We start from the raw sequence: 15,748 nt of genomic DNA on the forward strand, positions 1-15,748 counted from the left end.
GGCTGGTTGAAAACATCTCCGAGTGCCCAAACGGATCCTCATGAATGTCAGCTACAAGAAACTAAATGGAGCAAATTGAATGTAATTCGATTTCTCAGACTAAAATAAAGCTCTCTGTGGAAAGTTGCACACAAACTTTTTGAGGAAAGGAGGACAAATAAAAATGTGACTCCATCAGATCATTTCATATTGGGGAAAAAAAACAGGCTTCCTGACACAACGTACAGCAACTATATTTCAGATGTGGGTAATAACTAGAGATGGTCTGATGAAGCTTCATGAAGCAGTGTCCTTATTTTCAGAGTCCACTAGATGGCGGTCTCTGCACCATTTTCCTTTTTTTTGGAACAACTTTTCTAATGAAACATCATTTTTAAATTGATGGCGCCACCTACTGACCTCTAAACAACTTGACACTGCTTCATGATGCTTCATTAGCACATCACCAGTAATAACAACCACAAGCATAGACTGAATACACTAGTAGTTTCCAGGTTAATATTAATAATAATAATGATTTTCATCATCGGGTCATCGGGTTAAACAAAAGGAATATTTCATGTAAATGACTGCAAGTACAATTTTTGTTTGTTTGGTTAAAAAAGGCCGAACATCCAACAATAGAAGCAATTCTAATTGCGATTTTGTTTATAAAATATATAGGAAAATTGCACAAACTACATAACGCATAAAAATAATACAATGTCCAATATTAAGTTACTCACTTGAAATAAGGAGAAGGTTCATAGATAAAGTTAATAAATTGACAGAATAAAAGAGTTGTACACACATTATACACAATTAATATTTTTTAATAAAAACATTTGATCTTTATTATTACTCGAATCCTTGAATAAGCAAGTATATTAATTTCATATTATTTATTGTCTTATATAATTTTAATTATAACTTTTCGAAATTAAATGTTGGCGTCAAGTCGTCTTGAATTATAAAAGACAATCAAGTGCGGAGCTGATTCCTGTGATGAATTTAAATTAACTTTACAATATTTAATTAATAAATATATATTTAGTTCCAATGGCAACTTGCTTTGGCCCCCTTGTGTGATCAACTTTAATGCCCCCCGTCTTAACTTGCTGCTCTATATCAATAATCTCCCAGTTTGTGTTTGACCACCATCTGTTCACGATTTATCTGGAAGTATTACAATCATTGTGACAATTTCAAAGAAACCAGGTTAAGTCAACCATCACTCTGAATGCTTGTGTTGACACACTGATGTATTTAATGACCTAACCGGATTAAAAGCATTTCAAGATAAACCAGGGGCACAACGTGAGAAATTTGAAAACAAATTGTGGGCTTTGCGAGGTTCTGAGAGCGCCATTAGACAAACTGCACATGGACTTCAAGTGGAAACAATTATCCAGTCTTATCAGCTGATTCCCATTACAGTCCACTGTGAGCAGACTCTGATAATGATCAGCTGTAAACAGAAATTCAAGGAAAGTTATCATTCTGATGCCTGCGTAAAGAATATATATAGAAAATACAATGTGACCAAATAAAATCAATATAAAAAAAAAAAGCAATAAAGGTCAAAAGTAGCGAAAAACCCCCGAATGTCTACGAGTTTATGATCATTCCTTTACTTCAGATGATTCCTTCTATGGAGTTGCAAGCCGTGGGAGGCGGTAACCAGATTATCCAGGAGAAAAATTCTCCAAGAATTCTCTACCTTTAACACATTTAATTAATAAAAAGCAACTGATGTGTTGATTTTAGTGTGTCTTAAATATATCTTGAACCTCTTTTGTTTTCATCAGTATATGTATGTTTGTACAAAACTATCTTGTCATTCAAATATTTACATTAGAAAATCTTGTTTACCATAACCACTTTGCGGTGATTGGTCAAGTTTTTCACCGTGTGTCATCAATCTCGGAAGTCTCCACCTCAAAGGGACTTGTTGTATAAACAAAGCTGGCGTGATTACAGCTGGCTCGAGGAGGAGGAGGAGTGACACCATTATTACGTTATAATGGACTCCACTCTCATAACATCTTGTTCGCCGAGATTTTAGACGGGGGAGAACTTTATAAAGTAACAACTTCAAAACATGGTCATGATGAGAGACTTACTGCATCTTGGAGAGGAAGACTTCAACATTTGAAACATGTGAGTGACTCAATAGAGTGAAATTTTCCCAATGCCTTTCAAAGTAGTGCTACAGAAGATTGAACATAGTTGTTTCTGGCTGCCCTCAGTGTTAGAGCGCAATTGCATCAGTGTTAAGTCATAAAAACAGAAGTAGCATCAACCCTTACTTTAAATCCAAATAATTTGAGATATTAAGATAAAGTTTTAGTCGAAATTATCAACTTTAAGAATAAAATATTAAACCTAATATACAAATGTTCCTCTTAATATTGTTAATTAAGGAACATCAAATTATTAATTAAAAAAGAATTATAGTGGGTAAAATATTTAACCATAACCCTAGTCCATACTGTGTTAGGACGGTTTGCTGGATAATAGGGTCAGATAAGTACAAAACTGTAAGGACAAGAAGATATGAGTTGATATCTGCACTTCTTTTTGAATTACTGACAGATAAATTAAGTACACATTTGAATTAAGTGCATGGCAGTGGGAAGGTTTAAAGATTTGCGGCAGACAGATTAGTCCTGCACAGCCAGGTGTCTACACGGAAACGCTCAAAGCAGTTCAAGCAGCAGAGAATCAGCATCAGATGAGGAACATCTGCGGCACAAAGCGTAGAGTGCTCATTAAATAGAGGGAAAAACAAACAGTTTCACATCACGGCGTTCTCGAAGTAACGTTAACGTGAAAATAATCCTGACACTTCTTTGTGAAATTTCAAAAACTTCAAGCATGTCCTTTGTTATTCTCCCGGTGACCTTTTCCCTTGAGGACATATATTTTGAGAGCAGTCAAGTGTGCGGTTCTAACTTCTTTAATATGATCATGAATAATCAAATTACACGATGAACGAGACCTTTCTGTACTTGTAACCATTGCAGGATCTGGTAAAAAAAAAAAAAAGTATTTTCACAAGAAACTTGAGGCAACAATGTTTGGGACATTCATAATGGTTACATTCAACCGTAATGCCAAAAACAGCAGGATAACTACGATAACCCGGCGCAGGAACATTTCACACTGAAAGGAAAACATGCTCTGTCATTACCTTAATGGATTCTGCTCTGTGGAGAAAATTACAACCAAATTTTTTTTTTCCAAACAAACAAGAAGAGAGGAAAAAAGGTACAAGTCAAGGTTTTCTGTTGTCAGATAAAATGATGAGAAAGATGTATAACAAGAAGACGACAGCTAACTTCACAGTGAATTGAGAACCACAGCCCAGGGATATACAATGGAAGATTGATGAAATGAATACATTAAGAAAGAGAAAGAAAAGAGGTCAAATTGTTTTTTGAGTTGCTGGATATGTAGGGTAAAAAGCAGGATAGAGAAGGACAGGCACGAATGTTGATTGGAAATATGAAAGTATGTGTTGTAGGTTCGATAAAAAAACAAAGAAAAACGTGTTCTGCTCCTGGCAGAAGGGAGGATGAAAACGTGGTAAAAATGAATTATATATCCATCTATCCATCTGTCTTTCCATCCAATTCATTCAGCTCGATTTTTTCCAGTGTTACATTTAAAAAAAACAAAAAACTTTGAAGATCTACGTCTTCAAAAATATAATAGAGATCCTACCTTACATTGCGTTTGCCACATTAATAAAATTACCCAACTGCTTTTGCTGCCATCTAGTGCAGTATTATATTATCGCCTCCACCATCACGCACAAACTGTCGCTTATAAATCATTTTATCATAAAAAAAACCCCATTAAGTTATATTTAAGCTGATTTGACTGTTTGAAATACACTTGGTTTTTTTGTCCATTCAGTTTCGTATCAACTTTAAAATGCTCATTTATATTTAATAAAATAAATGTATTACTATTCCGTCTTGTTTAATGTAAGATCATGCTTTCATTATCATTTGGAATATGTGGTATATTGAATGATACAAATACTACACAAATATTATTAAATAGACTGCTGATCAGTGCTTCAAATTCACATTATAATTTATCTGCAGTTTTTGATACATTACAGCAACCAAATGGCTGCCAAGGATAGTCTTTTTTTTTAATAAATGGATGAGATGTTTGACAACTCTATTGTCATCACTAATGTAAAACAGAGTTTGAAGGTATATTAAGAAACAGAACTGGAAACATCTTGATATCAAAGCATTAAAACCTTCTCATCTTCCACTAAAGCAGTGAAATATGTTAACTGCAGCCGTCATAACAGTTCAGACTTGTTCCCCACTCATTTAATTTCCCTCAAGAAACAATTCCACTAAGAGTGCTTGACAAATATCCAGCACACAGCACGTTAGAAAGAAATCTTCTCCATTTTTTGTTGCCTAGGTGACTGGGACTCAATAACGTGCCGTAACCAGGCAACCCCGTCTAAACAAACGCTCACAGCAAGACACTCGCTTTGCTGCCGGAGTTGAAAATGAAACGACCTGGGCGCAATTCCAAAGAAAAAGGGGTCGATTTAGATAACATGGGTACCATCTCTGTGTTTAGGAACACTCACACCGCTGATCCCACCGCTGAGTCCCGGCTGCTGTCTGCCTTCAGGAAGGACACGCACACCTGCAAGGCTTACCTGGCAGGGAGAGGTGAGTCGGTCCAGTTGACTTTCACACCTTTCATTCTTCAGTAACTGCAGATGTTGCTCAACAAACCAGGGACTTGTACATCTGCTGCTCTCTCCATCTTCTCAAGGTCATTGATCTACAGTGATGGGAAAGATACTTTAATATTAACTTAGATACAGTCACTAGTCAGTTCTTTTAAAAGTCAGTTACTTCAAGTAGCTTGCTACTTTCAAAATAACTGGAAAAAGTCACTTTTTTACGAGACAGAGATATAGAAAGTTTAGATGATGTTTAGATGAACTATTCAGACAAAGGTAAGAACAATACATGACAAACAAGGAAAAATTAAGGTTCAAGTTCTTTTATTGTCAAATAGAAATGTATGCAAGACATACAGCATATATGAAATTGTAGTCCTCTCAGACCCACGATGCAAAACATGAAGTAGACTGTTGAAAGGACATTAAAAAAATAAAGATAAATAATCAAAAATACTTAAACCATCAGCAGTGATTGTCATTTTTGTGGCTGTTTTTTTTTTAATCCCATTTTCTTTTTACCTCTAGGAACTTTAACACACACAAAATTCCCTATTTATTTTCACAATTTATTACAAAAACCTACTAAGTAACAATAAAAACCGAACATAACTATTTTGAAAACCAAAGTGTTTTATAAAGTAAATAAAAGGGGGGTAAATGGCAATGTGTAGAAAGTGTTAATTTTGAATTTAAGTGATGAATTATTCAGTTACACAGTGTTTGGCATTTAGTTTTAAAGTATCATGCATTTTTTTTAAATGGAAATCGTCTCGAATTGCATCCTTCCTGCATGAGGTGTAAGAAAGGGGTGCAGTGAAAGTTTGTGTTTCTTCCATTGTTGTTTATACGGAGCAGAACCAAAGTGCCAACGAAGAAAAATATCTCAAGAAGACAAAAAGGAACAGAATAATTTATATAGAGTGATAATTATACAATTTAATATACAGTAAACCAGTCCACAATCCAATGAATATTAGGTAATAAACAACAAGGCAAAAATACTCATCTGAAAAAAAAACATGAAACAACCAGAAAGAAAGAAACGCAGTCAATTACCAATCACATGAAAGTGTTTGATCCAGTCACAGGTCTGGAAGATGAGGGTTGAAATGCTGCAGGTGATTACTGATCATCTCCAGCCGTGGGCCATTAGGCAGGTTCATGTGGGGAGAAAGAGAGAAAAACATACAAAATAAAACCACAATAAAAGAAGCATGACCATTCTATCTTAAATTGAAATTGAAATACTCTCCCTCATGTTGACTAAGGGTTGGAATTACTTTCAAAGTAATCCGTATCTTTTCAGAGTTATAGACAAAAATGTATGTTCATTTTAATGTAACAACTGGAGCTCACTTGTCTTCATTTGTATCTTCGTCCAAAAAGACAAACTCAAAAACATCCAAATACCTCTATGGTGCTCGTCTGTAACATTCACCTTGTATTGAAGCTTCAACAAGATAAATTGTTCAGAAAGAAACTTAAATAAGTCTATATTTGATTATTTAATTATTTTGGCATTTGGCTTTTTGGACGAAGATCGAGACGAAGGCCGTCAGTCGCTTAAAATTGACTTCTACACTTTTGTCTATAATTCCAAAAAGGAACAGATTACAAACCTTAGTTGACATGAGACTGAGTAGAAGATTAGTGAAGTTTGAATTTCGGTTCAAGGTGTGAAGTAACGAATAAGGAGGAGCCTGACCATGAATAGTTCTGAAAGTAAGAACCAGAATTTTAAAATTGATCCTGATAGAAACTGGCAGCCAGTGAAGAGTTTTAAGGATCAGGGAAATGTGAGTTCTTCTACTAGAGCAGCTCAAAATTCACGCTGCAGAGTTTTGTATCAACTGCAGATGAGACAGCTCCTTCTTGTTTAGACACAAAAATAATCTGTTATAATAGCCTAAACGAGAAGACACAAACGCACAGATTACAAGATCCAGATCATGTTGTGACATAATTTTCCTTTAGTTTAGAGATTTTTCTGAGTTGAAGGAGACAATTTCTGGTCAGTTTTCTACAGGTTCAATCACAGACCAAAACTAAATCAGTCAGCTCTCATCAAGCCTGGTCCATCCAGATAGAGGTCATGTGTTTTACTTATAGAATACCAAGAAAAACAACTTCATACATCACACGTGTGGTTTAATTAATACAAACAAATTATCATTAAATCTAGGAAAAACCAAGTACATGCTATAAGGAAAAAAAAGGCTGCAACAAGTGTATTAACATTCAAATAAATAAAGTGAATATTGAAAGGGTCAGTGAGAATAAAGTACTGGGAGTTATTATAGATGTTAAATTGAAAGCCACACATACGATTACTTGTTAGTACTAGAAGGCTATGAGAATCTTACATCATGCCAGCTACAGGGCGCACACATATCAGTTATACATCAAATCCAACATTCTTAAGTTATATGACTTAATAAACTATCGCACTGTAAAAATGATGTACAAGGCTGCTAACAAAAGCCTCCCTCACAACGTGCAATAGTTGTTTCATGACAGAGAGGAGCAACACAATCTTAGAGGAAATATGTTCTTCAGGCAAAGGAGGGTATGGACTACGCTAAAATCCTTTTCCTTATCGGTCGCAGGTGTTAAACGATGGAATGTGTAGGAAGAGGTAATCAAACGATCTGCAACACAATGTGTCTTTTAAAAAAAAAAAGTAAACTCAACCATTGGCCAGTAAAAAATGGGACATGATGGCTGATAAAGGTCAGAAACGCAAGCCAGACATGGTGTTGATGCGACATTGGAGTATAACGAAAGACATTCTGTACACAAACGATGAGTTAAACTAGAGAAACCTGTGTCAGTTTGCACATAGTAGGATGTTACATAATGTGTATCAACAAGGTTAAGATTAGCTACAAGATGAGACTGATGTTGCTTACTGTTGTAACATGTTATGTCAAAATGTAAAAAAATAAAAAAATAATACTTTTTATGTCAAAAAAAGAAAATATTTTTTTCTGTGAGCAATGGGGGCGACACTAGATAAGCTTTTTGCTTCTTCTGCTTTTCCTTTCGGGACATGTACTGTATTATTTGAACCAAGATGAAATATGATGATGATGTTGTAAACTGACTTGCCCGAAATGAACAAATAAATAAATAAAATAAGATAAAAAACACATGGACATCCCTTGACAACCTTTCAAATAACTACAACTAAAAAACTGTGGACAAAAACTAAACTTCTGCAAATATCTTTCAAAATTCTAATTTAATTCTAATTGAAATCTAATTTCCTGAGATAATCACCAGATTATTTAAGTCAATCTAATCTAAAAATGCCAACAAACTGGTGAAATACAGGTACTGATTTGTTTTTCCTCATACAATATGGTACTTTCTGTAAGGTTATACTACATCATACTTTTCTGTGTACTTTTCTGTGTGATTTTTGGTCTTGAGAAAGCAAACTTCATGTTTGATCCACCAGTGAAGGTGTCTAAGGATCACTCACCAGTGTGATGTAGTCTGAAGAGTATGAAGTATTCTTCAGAAACGCTCAATAGTAAATGCTCAACTAGATGATACTTTGTGAACGACGCAGGACGTTTCTGCTATCCTGTTGGTTTGGGACTGAACTTATGATCAATGAATGATGTTTTTTCAAATACATATTCAGGATCTCCTGCAGTCACAAAGAGGCAATATAATACAAATATGTACAATTACTGCTGTCTGTTTTCTGCAGAGTGTTTGACCGAGAATGGCGAGTGTTTTCATCTCGGTCTGGTGGGAAAAATAAAGCAACAGATGAGCAGAGATCCGACCCTGAACAAGCAGTATCCGAGCGCTCTGGGACTGACGGAGTTCAACAGAAGAGCTAGCGGGGTCGTTCTGGGAAAAGGTTCCAAGGCTCTGGTGGAGAATCGGGTAAGCACGCCTTGCTTTTTGAGACAAGTCTTGCTTTGACGATGATAAGCAACGTTTCCATATTTAAGGTGTTAGCAATCCAAACTCCTGGATTTACCGGAGCTGTCCGTCTTGGAGCAGAACTTCTGAAAAATTGGTATAATGTTAACCGGGATTGGGATGGTCCAGTCTACATCTCCTCTCCTTGTGATGGTGGGTCTGTTTGTCGGAATGACTGTGAGTGTCTGCCTGATCTTAATGTCCTATAGACTCTAAAACCACTGGATAAAATTGCCTGAACGTTAGCTTGTAGACCACTGACCGCTCAGTGAAGGTTTTAGGCAGGAAAGCAACTCCATCGGGTGAAGGGAAATGGTTCATAAGGGAGGCAGAAACACCCACAAGAAAATAAAAACAAAGCCCATTTCAATGAAATTCAAACCGTATATATAACATACTAAGTAACGCAGATTTACTGAATGAGATATTTTTGTTTATTTTAATGAACGTGAAAAGGGGGCAGAGAATCTCCATTAAAATTACAAAACAACCAATTTTAATGAAGACAATTAGATTAAATATAAGTAAGCTAGTTTTATTTGTATAGCACCTTTCACAGACCAATAAAGGGTCACAAAGCGCTTTAACAACAAAACAATACACATTTAAAAATACATACATAAGTTTAAATACTTGAAGGATTTCTCTCGTCTGCGCGGAACCATCAGCAGATTCTGACCCACAGACCTCAGAGCCCGAGCTGGGGTGTAAGGCTGGATCAGATCACTGATGTAAGGAGGAGCCTGACCATGAATAGATCTGAAAGTAAAAAACAGAATTTACCAATTTATCCTGAAAGAAAATGGCCGCCAGTGAGTTTTAAGGATCGGTGAAATGTGAGTTCTTCTACTACAGCGGGTCAGAATTCTCGCTGCAGAGTTTTGCATTAACTGCAGGCGAGACAGATCCTTCTTGTTTAACTGTTACCATAGTCTAAACGAGAAGACCACCATATCAATCTGAACATAAAGAAGACAAACAAATGTTTTCGCTCTTATTGCCTGAACCTGCAGGTGGAGAAAGTAAACTGCGATCTCTCCGTCTCTAAAATAACAAAATGGACATACATTTTTGCCTATAACCATTAAAAGAATTACTTTGAAAATAATCACTTAGTCAACATGAGGGTGGGTAAAAAAAATAGAGATCACTTGTATAACACATCTTGATAACACAGCAATAGCAAGGCAGCTCAAACAATCAGTGAAACCGTCACAGCATCCATTAAAAATGTACTTTAGAGATAATATGATCAATTACCAAACATTATCTATTTTTTTTCTTTAGACATGCTGGCCGCAATCTTCCAGGCAGCAGGGATCCAAAACATCCGACGCTATCGTTACTGGAGTGACGAGAAATCTGGTGTGTGTTTGGAAAAGCTTCTCGAGGACCTGGAAGGGGCTCCTGACGAGAGCATCATTGTTCTCTCAGCTTCAGGCCATTACCCCACCGGTGCGGAGCTCTCTCACGATCAGTGGAAGATGATTACACAGCTCATCATGGTACGCGCTTTATTCTTGTATGAACAATCATTGCTCAAGGTGACTCTCTCTCTCGAGCTCATTATCTCCCAACAGAGACGTAAGCTGTTCCCCGTCCTGCTTCTACCCACTGTGTCGCTTTCTTCAGCGGATCCATGGCGAGAGGCCTGGCCGGTACAGTACTGTGTTTCACTTGGGATGGAGCTTTTCTGCATCCAGTCCTTCTCACACTCCTTCGGACTCTACGGTTAGAAGAAGGGGAATCTGCTGAGCTTTTATTTGGTATTCAGGTTTGATTAAACCTCAGAGAGCGCTTTAAAATCCATTTTAGATTAACAGAAGAATCACCACTTGCAATGGAGTGACATTTTGATGTTGGTTTTTGTCATTGTTTTCTGTACTTTTGTGAAATTTTGAGCCAGTGTCGTCATGACCACCAAACTGGTTTACAGCAGAATAAATTGTTTTCATATGAAGTACTGCAATACTTTTTCAGAGAACCAGAAACCGTGGTTTTAATCCTATTTATTGCAGCTTAAACTAAACTAATCCGGAGTCTTTGAAAACAGACATGTGTCAGGGCAGCAGGTTCTCTCTGCTGACGGAAGAAAACACTGTTGCAACCTCACTTCAGTTACACTCCCGTAACGAGTTCAGCAACATAAAGAGTGTCCTTGATATCGCAGTGACAAGAAATGTTTGTTGCTCGCCAATATTAGCGGTTTATGTGCTTCGAGCCAACTGCATCGTTTTAGCAAAAATGGGATAAAATAAAGGTGTAAAGATGCAGGAACAACTTGCGGTTAATTATTTCAAATCACTCATCATTTTTTCTGTCAAATAACAGAAACCCAGTCAAAAATGAAAAAGACACACTCGTGTTAGCAGATGCAAAATGTCAGTAAGAATAACAAGAGTTCAGTTGTATAGGAATGTACAGACTTGTACATCGTTGCAAAGGTTATTATCAACCTCTTTTTTTCTTACTGCAAGGTCTAGATAATTCTAAAACATTTAAAAGGAGTGTCTCAATGAAATGGCTAACTAATAAATAAATAATATTATTTGATTTGATAGTATGTTTTTTAACAATGCTGCAAGATATTTGTTTAGTTATACATTGTCATCCTTCACAGAATAATATATATGATCTCAGACACTGTGAGTGTTTATAGTCACGATGGTGTGTTTCTGTTCCCTTCCAGGTGAAGCCGTCGGCCACCTTCTGTGCGTCCTGAAGAACAACTCACTGCTGCAAGCTGTGAGTTCTCAAGCTGACAGAATAGCTGGAACATTGTGGGCTCCGCCGTGCACGGCGGGAGCGCATGTGGTCGCCGCTGTTCTTAGTAACCCAGCTCACCTCGCTGAATGGTGGGTCGCGCTCGACTTGTTGTTGACCTCGAGACCTTGGCTTTGTAAAGTAGACTGTGAAATAAAAATCAGCTGTTGATGACTTTCCAAATTAAAATGTAAACATACAAAATATCCATCAGTTTTATGCATTTCAAATGTGTTGCAGGCAGCTGGAGTTGAAAAAAGCAGTGGAAAGATGCATGTTGGTCAGAGAAGTCTTGAGAGATCGGCTGAGACTCTTAGGTACCCCAGCTAACTGGGATCACCTGACGCAACAACGTGGACTATATTGTTGCTTGGGTTTGGCTGGTAAGAGTAATGATCATGTATGCATTGTATCGCATGTATTTAATTTAAACTATGTCTGACCTGACCTGAAGACAGAACTATAGAATCTATATTTATCAAGTACACTAATCACGAGATGAGACATGTGTGGAACAAATGTATCTAGACTCTTACACTGTAGCTCGAAATGAATGATGGGTAAAAAAACTGGAGAATGAGGTTGTTAAGATAAAATGATAACAGCAAACCCTAAGAAAGTAGTTGTCACCATGTTCAAAATCAAACATTTTAATTAATAAAAAAAATCGAGCAAATTAAGAGGAAAATGGAAGTTATTTTCATTTTATTTATTCTAAATTAACACCTGTAACAAATTAAAATTTGTAATAAAAGAAAATTGAGATATAAGTATCAGTCATTTGATAAAATAATACAATTAAAATATATGTTTATTACAAAAATATGAATCCAAAAAGTACTGACCAACTGTAACAACAAGAACATTTATTCTAATAAGTCACTATATTATGTTATTTTGTTATTGGGTCATGGGCATAAATCTAAATATTCTTCATATTCCAGGTCACCAGGTGGATTTCCTGCAGCTGCAGAGACACGTATATGTGCTTCCAGGTGGATGTTTCAACGTCAGCGCCATCAATGGACGAAACCTGGACTACATTGCTGAGTCCATCTTTCTGAGTGTGACCTCTTCACCATGAGTATTACAAGAGTCACTATAAACTCATGCTTTATGAAGCTTGTTATCATTTATATTTTATTGTATTTATACTAGTTTGTCGCAGCTTAATTGTAATATATTTATGCGTGTCTGTGTCTGAATATGAATAAATGTTAAGGAAATCTCAAAAATCTGTTTTTCTGAAGTCTTAAAAATCTTGAAAATACCAACGTTTATAAAAACGGGGGGAAAAAAAGCAGAAAGTATGTTTTTCGGAAGTCTCAAACATAGTGAAAAAAAAATACCCAAATATCAAGGTTTTAAAAATGAAAAAAAAAATGTGCTGTTACTGCAGACAATTTGAACACCAAGAAATATTAAGATTTGAAAAAAAATGATTTTTCTGAAGTCCCAAAAATCCTAAAAAAAAAAAATGTTTTCATGTTAAAAGTTGAAAAATGCCACAGACCAATCTTCATGTCTGTGCTGACAAAGTGATCATAAAGACTGTTAGACATTTCCCATAACGGTACGAAAAGGTTTCAGCAGATCATGTGAAAACAAATATATGTTCTGAAGTCTCAAAAATCAACTCAAAAGCACTCAAAATGTAAGACAAAAAAGTCTGGTTGTCCTAAATAGCTGAATCCCCTTAATGGACTGCATGTTTTATGCTAAAATGAATGGTCTCATTTCCATCTGTTGAAGGGTTTTGATGAGTGTTTTCATTGGAAAGCCAAATATAGTCTAGCCATATTTTCCAGTGCATGCGGTTCATCTGTGAGTGTGGCGACCCTGAGGTGAACAGAAAGTGAATCCTGCAGCCATTATCTACCAGAGCTAGAATCATTAAAAACATTAGCACCTCTGCTGAGCATCTTCAAGCGCGTTCAGCCAACTTCCAGCGATGCGTTACGCGTATAATGAGAGAGATAAAAGATGGATTCAACAAAAAAAATCATTCTTGAACACGAGTCGACCGGTTGCCGTGATCATATATTTGAAAAAAACAGAAAATGTGCAAATGTAATCATTTGACAAATGTAATTACTAGAGCAGACAAAACCGAGAACACGCTGAAAAAAACATTTTTGTTCTGAATAGGATCAGCAAGTCTACCATAATAAAAAACATTTAGTTAAAAACTAACTATAAGCTTCTAAAGCAGAGGTCCTTTTTTTTTGCGTCACAAACAAGTTTAATGTAAACATTATTCTAACACAGTGCAACATTTAAAATAAAAATATAGACAATGCTGAATCAGCAGAAGCTGGTTAACAAGACAGTTATATATAGATCTCTTTTTTCTTTACTTATTTATGATATTTTACAGATTTATTTTTGAAAACCAAAAAATCGAAATATGAGTTAACCTGGGGAGTAGTGTGGGCCGGGGACCCATGCAGCCTTTTGACTGTATTTCTGTGGCCCTCATGAGGTAAAAGATCTAAAAATTTACAATTTCAAATTGCGATCTTTTTTCTTTTTTTTTCCCAAAACTAATCTCTTAATGTTTCTGTTTTTTATTAACTTTGTTTTATTATTATTATTTTTTATTATTTATCGCTCCTCAAGAAACTGAGAGTGAAAATAAAAAAATATTTGTGGGTAAGTGCATATAAGAACAAGAGATGAAAGAGTTAAATAAAATACAATGAAATCATAATTTTTGCATATTTATCTTGAACTTATTACTTTTCCATACATATTTAAGCTTGATGGACACTAAAAGCCACACTATTAGATGATGCCCCTCGGGAATCTTTTTTCCCGGACACTGCTCATATGGAACATATTTTTTAACTTGCTTTCTTATTGTCAGACAATAATGGCACAACAGGTTGAATATCCAGAAAGCAACCATGCAGGGATAAAAATGGCGCTGATCTCACACTTTTGACTCGCTGGTAATGATTGCAATTTTCACTCAAGGTGGCCTCGTGTCACGTCTGCCCTTGATCTTACCATTTACCAAGACAGATTCAAGATTCTCTTTTTATTCTTTGTCGATTTATCAGTCTTTATTCGTTTAAAAAAATATATATTCTGACCATACTGATCTGCTTTTAAAGTTACTAGTTGATGGTGATTCTCACAAACTGAGTTGGCGTTACAAGGTAAGCAAATGACCTTGAAGTGTTATTCACAGCTGGATGATCCATTGACATTTACACCGTCTGATACGTCAATCGATGACGCAACACGTCTCTGCCGATCCCCATTTTTGATTTCCCTCTGATTTTCTCCGAATGTTTCTCTTCGCCTCGATCCCCCGCTCAAAGTCCTGAAATCGCCTCAATCACGGGCAATCACCACCAGCACAGAACATGGTCCAGCGTACGCTTAGCAAAGACAGAAACGGCTTTTGGTTGAAAAAAAAAAAAAAAAGGATCTGTGAATGGTCGCCAGGCAACGGCTCTAAGGTGACAGAAGAATAAGGATTTACTTTCTGTTTACCTCAGGGTTGCTGCACTCATAGATGAACCGCATGCACTGGAAAATATGGCTGGAAACCGGATTAGAGTTGGCTTTACAATGAAAACCCTTCAAGAGTTTCAAGATAAATGAGTGCAGCATATAATGAAGGGGGGATACCAGCCACGCTACTTCTTCCTTTTTAATCTCGGCAGAAAGCCGCTGATGACACGTGACAGGATGAGTCGTCAGGTTGCTTGGCCTTAGAGCTTCCGCCGGCCTTCAGAGAGCAGTGGGAGGTTTTCGAGGCCAGGCAAGTTAATCCATGGACCGGTTCACTTTTCGGCGAGACAGGAGATGAGGTGGAGGAGTTCCAGGACTCGGGGGGCTTCCTCCCTCAGGATGATGTGGGCATACGCTCTCCTCGAGGACGATCAGCTGGGACACTGTTATCTGTGGTGAATTTTCTTCCATCCTGCCCAAGGCTCTCTCAAGAGTTCTCTGTTTGGGCCAAACCTCCTAAAAACTGCAGCAGCAGCTGAGGAGTGTTGGTGAGAAATTTCCGAGTGAAAGGAAAATTGCATTTAAGGGATTCCCTTCGGCAACACATTGCTGTGGAATTGGCATCTCCAGATCCCCTATTCTATTCTCCCCTGCTGGTGGGACATCTGAAGATGTGTGTGGACGTCCAATCTCCAGATTTGGACCTACAGCGAAGCCGACAAGTGCGTTAAATGTGACGCTAGATGCGCGCCCAGTTTTTCCATAACGAGAGCATGTGCGTGCATAGTTTACACCACACATAGCTCTGTGCTAGTCTCCCGTCACAACTCCCACGTTCCCTGAGAGATGGAGTGACATCTGCAGACGTGTGTG

At 36.9% G+C, this 15,748-nt stretch overlaps 1 protein-coding gene across 1 annotated transcript; it reads left to right on the forward strand.

The window, feature by feature from the left end:
• The first annotated feature begins 4,573 nt into the window (after nt 1–4,573).
• Nucleotides 4,574–12,576, forward strand: got1l1 (glutamic-oxaloacetic transaminase 1 like 1). Its single transcript, XM_087779211.1, has 8 exons — nt 4,574–4,691; nt 8,430–8,611; nt 8,680–8,803; nt 9,938–10,155; nt 10,231–10,381; nt 11,340–11,505; nt 11,654–11,796; nt 12,358–12,576. The coding sequence occupies exons 1-8, from the start codon at nt 4,574–4,576 to the stop codon at nt 12,495–12,497; spliced, it is 1,242 nt and encodes a 413-aa protein (XP_087635337.1). The 3' UTR covers nt 12,498–12,576.
• The last annotated feature ends 3,172 nt before the right edge of the window (nt 12,577–15,748 follow it).

The sequence above is a fragment of the Callionymus lyra genome, chromosome 1, assembly GCF_982586985.1.
Source record: "Callionymus lyra chromosome 1, fCalLyr1.hap1.1, whole genome shotgun sequence".
Lineage (NCBI taxonomy): Eukaryota > Metazoa > Chordata > Actinopteri > Syngnathiformes > Callionymidae > Callionymus > Callionymus lyra.